Below are 5,301 nucleotides of genomic sequence, written 5' to 3'. Positions count from 1 at the left end.
GAGAGAAATTTATGCATAATTGAATTCACTTAAGATATTATTCACGCATTAGGTCAAATGCTCACGTCGCTTTGCCTTTCAAAAAGTGTCTTTGAGTGTTTTAAAATTGGACTCATACATATAAACCACGTCATCAGCTCACCACCAAAATCAATATGGGATATTTTACAAGCCTAACATCTCCGTCTTTATTAATTATGTAATTATTCCTATTATATATATATCATGATAAGTCACTGTTACGTAGGAAATATTATTTCTTGTGATCCCGACCTTATTTGTCATGAAAAAATGCACACCGACGTCGTACCAATGTGATTCATATTTAGAGATAAATTTATGATATTATGTCAAGTCAACATCGTTCCATCCTTGTATGCTTTCTACATGGCAAGTTTAGAAGATATTGGAATGCCCTTATGACTTATATATATAATATACGTACAGCGTCATATATTATCTAGAGCAATATAAATTATACAGAATTTGTACACACACTGATGCAGCTGCTATTTTGTTCAAATATACCGGCTTTGTACATATATTGTTGTAGCTACTATTTGTATCACATTTTAACGACACTAAGTGCTCTTAACAAAGGTGAAAGATTTAATTTCATTAAAGTCAAATTTGGTTATGGGACTCTATAATTTGTTTAGAATTTGAGAGTCTATAATTTCAATCTAATGTTTGGGAGGTGTGCCACTCACGTCATACTTTTTTTTTTTTCTATTTTTAACATTTATTTGACATTTTCTATATCATTATATGTGAATTGTAGACCTGACCCGAGTGTGTAGCAGTAGAGAGTAGTCTCATCCACACTTACGAGACGAAAAAGAGAGAAAATTTGCTTGAATAAATTTTCTAACAAACATAAATATTGACAAACAAATTGTGGGGACAAAACAGCACACAAGGACATCAAAGCTTTCACGTACCCAAGAGAAAGAAAAGAAAAGAAAAGAAAAGAAAAGAAAATAATCAAGAAAGTAGCCAAGCAGCCATTGCATTTTGTTTCTCAACATCTTCAAGTGCTTGATCTTCCATCTTTTGATCACTCTCCCATAACCAAGAAATCAAGCTATCTAGATCACTCTGCTCCATCTCCAATAACTCATTTCCTTGAACCAAATCCACCCTTACATCATCAAATGAAGAGCAAGAGTACCAATCACTACCACCGTCATTATTACCACTCTCTATGTGACCATTTTCACTTGTTCCAATCTTGTCCGAACTTGAAAAAGCCTCACTTTCTTTACCGCCACCACTACCATTAACAGCCATACTAGTAGTGTCCATAATGTCATTATTAAAGCACAATATTTCCATGGCGCCATTAATGGTAGATGAATGTGGTCCTGAAACTTCACTGTCTTTCTCTCCACCACTTGCGTTACCATGGCACAACAACATTGAATGATTTGAATTCCCACAACTGAAGCAGCTCTCTCTCTCCTGGTCACTGCTTGAAAAAGAACCCACCATTATTTTTCTTCCGATGGTTTCTTCTTGACAAGGACTTGGAACAACAAGGTTCGTTCCTTCCTGATCTTCTTCAATGAGTGGACCCAAACACACATTGGTTGCCTCCTGTAATGTTGGAGTGGGTGGTTGTAATGGCACGTGCGTAATCACCTCCTCTTTTGAGGGTTTTTTCTCCTTGCTTCGTTTTGTTGACATTGCATTGTCCTTTTTGTCCTTCTTCTTCGCTGTTTCTCTACTGACTGGTCTACCACCTGTGCGTTTAGTTGCAATGGCCATTTTGGTAATTTCAAGGATCGCTGGTGAGTTCTCTGCTGATAGCCTTCTAAAGCTGTGGACTTTTCTACTCAAGTGAGAGTTCCAATAATTCTTTATCTCGTTGTCTGTTCGTCCTGGTAATTGACTTGCTATCAACGACCATCTGCACCCATCCAAATCAGGACATTGCTAAAAATATTATTTTTTTAACGAAGAATGATACTAGACAAATCTTTTTTTGAACATTTAATATGGTTGAAACAAAAGAGCAATTAATCTAGATATTTACTAAAATGTTAACAATAAAGTAAACAGCCATTATATAAACAATATTTTTAAATTAATCTTATTAAAGAAAATTTACGAATCCATGGTCCACGATATTCATTTTGGTCACATACGTTAAATTTGTTGAACTGATAAAATCGTATAAAATCGTTTGCTCAAACTTGACTAACATTATAAGATATTGTCGATATTTCTAGTTTAAATACAAACTCAAACTCAATTCATCTCATGACTTTCCGGACTTACGATTTCAAAACCTTCATACCATGAACTCATACATTAGATATTTATTTTAACAATGTGAGACTTTTTTTCAACAAAATAATTGATTCAGAAAATTAAATCTTCATTTTCTTCAAAGGACAAACATCAATTTTTTACAAATTGACTACTACCAAATACAAATAGAGTATAAAATAAAAAGCTACTTCACATCAGTACCAAAAAAAAAAAAAGAAAAAAACACACACACAATTGTAGAACGGAAATAATATAATATATTGGATCACCAACGAGAGGTGGCTCGGTTAGCAATCAATTGGATTAGACATATGTGTATAATGTTCGATTCCAATGAGAAGTAAATTTTCTTAGTGGTATTTCAAAAAATAAAATTAATATATTGGACCAACCTGTTGCCCAAGGAAGCATGCAACTTAACAATAATGTCATCCTCTTCAGCAGTAATGTTTCCTCTCTTCAAGTCATCTCTCAAGTAATTTATCCATCTCAATCTGCAACTCTTCCCACACCTCAACAGCCCTTGAAAATCCAAGAACAAAACAGCCAAAGTATTAGCATTTTGTGGCATGTAACATCATAAAAAGACAAATTAATTAACCCAGTTTCTTAAGTCACATTTTGTAAAATTACCTGCATTTCTTGGTAGTGATCTCCAAGACCCTTCTCCATGCTCTTGAATGTAGTTTCTCAGCTTCTCATCTTCTTCATCTGTCCATCTCCCCCTCTTCAACCCAACTTTCTCACAGCATGGTGCCCTTCCCATCTCTACAGAGACAGAGACAGAGAAAAGAGAAGTGTGATTTTGTAGCTTTTTTGTGAACACAAGGCCTTACTCTAAAGCTACTATACATACATATATATATATATATAGATACACACACCTAGCTAGGCAAGCAAATTTAGTTGAGTTGACCGACATGTCCGAGTAAGCTTTCTGAACGTAGACAGATTTAGATAGTAAATGATATTAGGAGGTGGGGCCCAATGATAGAACTGTGGGTGGTTGTGATTGGGCCACGACTGCGATGAACAAATAGAGGTGTCGTGGCATGGCCATTGTCGACAAGCTCGTATTGGGATTTCGATATCCCACGTTGATCAGCTCTGTATGAAACACATTTGTCTTAGTTTTGTCCAGCCGTTTTTATGGTCTTTTTTTCTTAAATTGGCATATGTTGGCAGATCAATAAAGGTGTATTAGACTCTTGAGTAGGGTGGGTGGAGATTTAGTTATTATAATATTAGTTCGAGCTCTTTTAGAATGAATAATATTTTTAATGTGTTTGGGCTTAAATTTTATATATGGTATCAGAACATCTACTCGATCTAATGATCTCCATTATAGTCTATTTATTGGGTCCACAAGCATATGGGAGTGTTAAGATTTGTAGAATATTTCAGATCGATTTGACGTGAATCATGCAACTACGTGATTTATAAATGTGAGCTTAATCTTAAAATTTTGACATATTTTTTGAAGGACAAAAACACGCATGGATAATATCTCAATTGAATTGAGTCAAAACCTCTCACCTCAATCTTCTACATCTAATCTTATCCCTCTAGTCCTCTCGATTCTTCAAATTAAATTATTACGATAATTAGAAGGTACTCGGTACATTATATTTCCGAACGAGCACGTTACTTTTAATGAGTACCTTTTGTATTGAAGGTACAAGATCTTAGTCCAATTCCACGTAAGTAATTTGGGCGTGATTGGTCAGTCAGGGGTGGTCAAAAAAAAGAAAGATTTCGTGTTGATTTTGAGTCTCACGTGTTTACGAAATATTTATATGTCTGGATCCTAATCCGGTGGATTTCGGACATACTTAATTGATTACACCCGGATTGATTTAAATTCAGACAAATAAATCGGACAATAATTTAATCTGGATTAGGGTCCCGACAACTTAACTAAACAAGATTTATGTGTTTGGATTCGGATATGATTTTAAACTTGACAAAAATTATATGTTTGGACCCAGAATTCGAACATATAACTTATGTCCAAATTTCGTTTAGTTCAGAATGGACAAATTCAATCATCCATACCAGACAGAATTTTGTCACCCTATGGTAAGCCCCGACAGACACTAATCAGGCCTCGCCTTCACTTTTTTATAATCTGCATGTATACGTACGTACCTATACGTGTGTATTCCAGCACCGGACAGTTGGTACCACCAAGTCTTGCACAAATGAGTTGTGCACATAATAATTAATTGAAAGAATCGTATCAATTTACATAAACCTACAACCGATCATGAGTTTTCTAGGACATCAGATTAAATACATGGGACATGAATCCGGTGCATATAGGGAACATAACGTTGTTCTTTTGAAACAAATGGTACGGCTTGAGTCGTCTCCACAAGAGGATCTAAGTGCATCTACAACAGGCACTCCAAAATATCTATTTTGGAATACATTTTTTTTGACAGCTCAACTAAGAATGTCAACGGGATAGATTTGAGGCTAGGATCTCTTTGTCCGTTCCCGTACCCGTTAGACAACCCTTACTCGTCTTTGCTAAAATATTCATTGGGTATTTGAATCTTTCTCCTGTAGCCGTCAGTGAAGGGAATTTTCATCCCTGTCAACTATAATTTTGATAACTCTAGTAATTATAAAATTCTCGCCAATTGTAAATATAACAACCTGATATTCCCAAAATACCCCCACTAATGGGAGAAGGCCACGTAGCAGAATAAGTTCCGGTGAGGACAATACGGGTGACGTACCGAAGGGTACACTTCGGTACTCGACCGAAGTGTATACTTCTGCACTATCAGACCGAAGACCACACTTCGATAACCGTACTACAGAAGCATGTACGCACGAAGTCCAACTGATGGAGAGTCCTCATAGGACGCCAATTCTAGACAGAGTCTTACTCCCCTTTGGAAAGGTATACGGATGGAATTTACCATCCGAGAAACCCTCTGGAAAACCAATGAGAGAGAGTCTGACTCCTACTACAACTCAAACACTTCAAACTCATATAAAAGGGGAACCTCTGCCCTC

General features: G+C 36.0%; 1 protein-coding gene across 1 annotated transcript; it reads right to left on the bottom strand.

Annotated features, from left to right (window-relative positions):
- Positions 1–920: 920 nt before the first annotated feature.
- Positions 921–3,040, bottom strand: LOC120008115 (MYB-like transcription factor 4). The gene is made up of 3 exons (XM_038858638.1): positions 2,908–3,040; positions 2,667–2,796; positions 921–1,909 (listed from the first exon to the last, which is right to left on the bottom strand). Exons 1-3 carry the CDS (start codon positions 3,038–3,040, stop codon positions 985–987), a joined length of 1,188 nt encoding a protein of 395 aa, XP_038714566.1. The 3' UTR covers positions 921–984.
- Between the last annotated feature and the right edge of the window lie 2,261 nt (positions 3,041–5,301).

Source organism: Tripterygium wilfordii, chromosome 10, assembly GCF_013401445.1.
Source record: "Tripterygium wilfordii isolate XIE 37 chromosome 10, ASM1340144v1, whole genome shotgun sequence".
In the NCBI taxonomy this organism is placed as follows: domain Eukaryota; kingdom Viridiplantae; phylum Streptophyta; class Magnoliopsida; order Celastrales; family Celastraceae; genus Tripterygium; species Tripterygium wilfordii.
The sequence above is the reverse complement of the archived record's forward strand: the minus strand, read 5'-3'. Positions and strand labels throughout refer to the sequence as shown.

Bases quoted from the DNA above. Each gene is read 5' to 3' on its own strand.
- LOC120008115 (XM_038858638.1), bottom strand. From the start codon at position 3,040: ATGGGAAGGGCACCATGCTGTGAGAAAGTTGGGTTGAAGAGGGGGAGA. The intron at 2,797-2,907 runs GTAATTTTACAA...TGGATTTTCAAG, and splicing joins ATCACTACCAAGAAATGCAG to GGCTGTTGAGGTGTGGGAAG. The intron at 1,910-2,666 runs GTTGGTCCAATA...GGATGGGTGCAG, and splicing joins CATGCTTCCTTGGGCAACAG to ATGGTCGTTGATAGCAAGTC.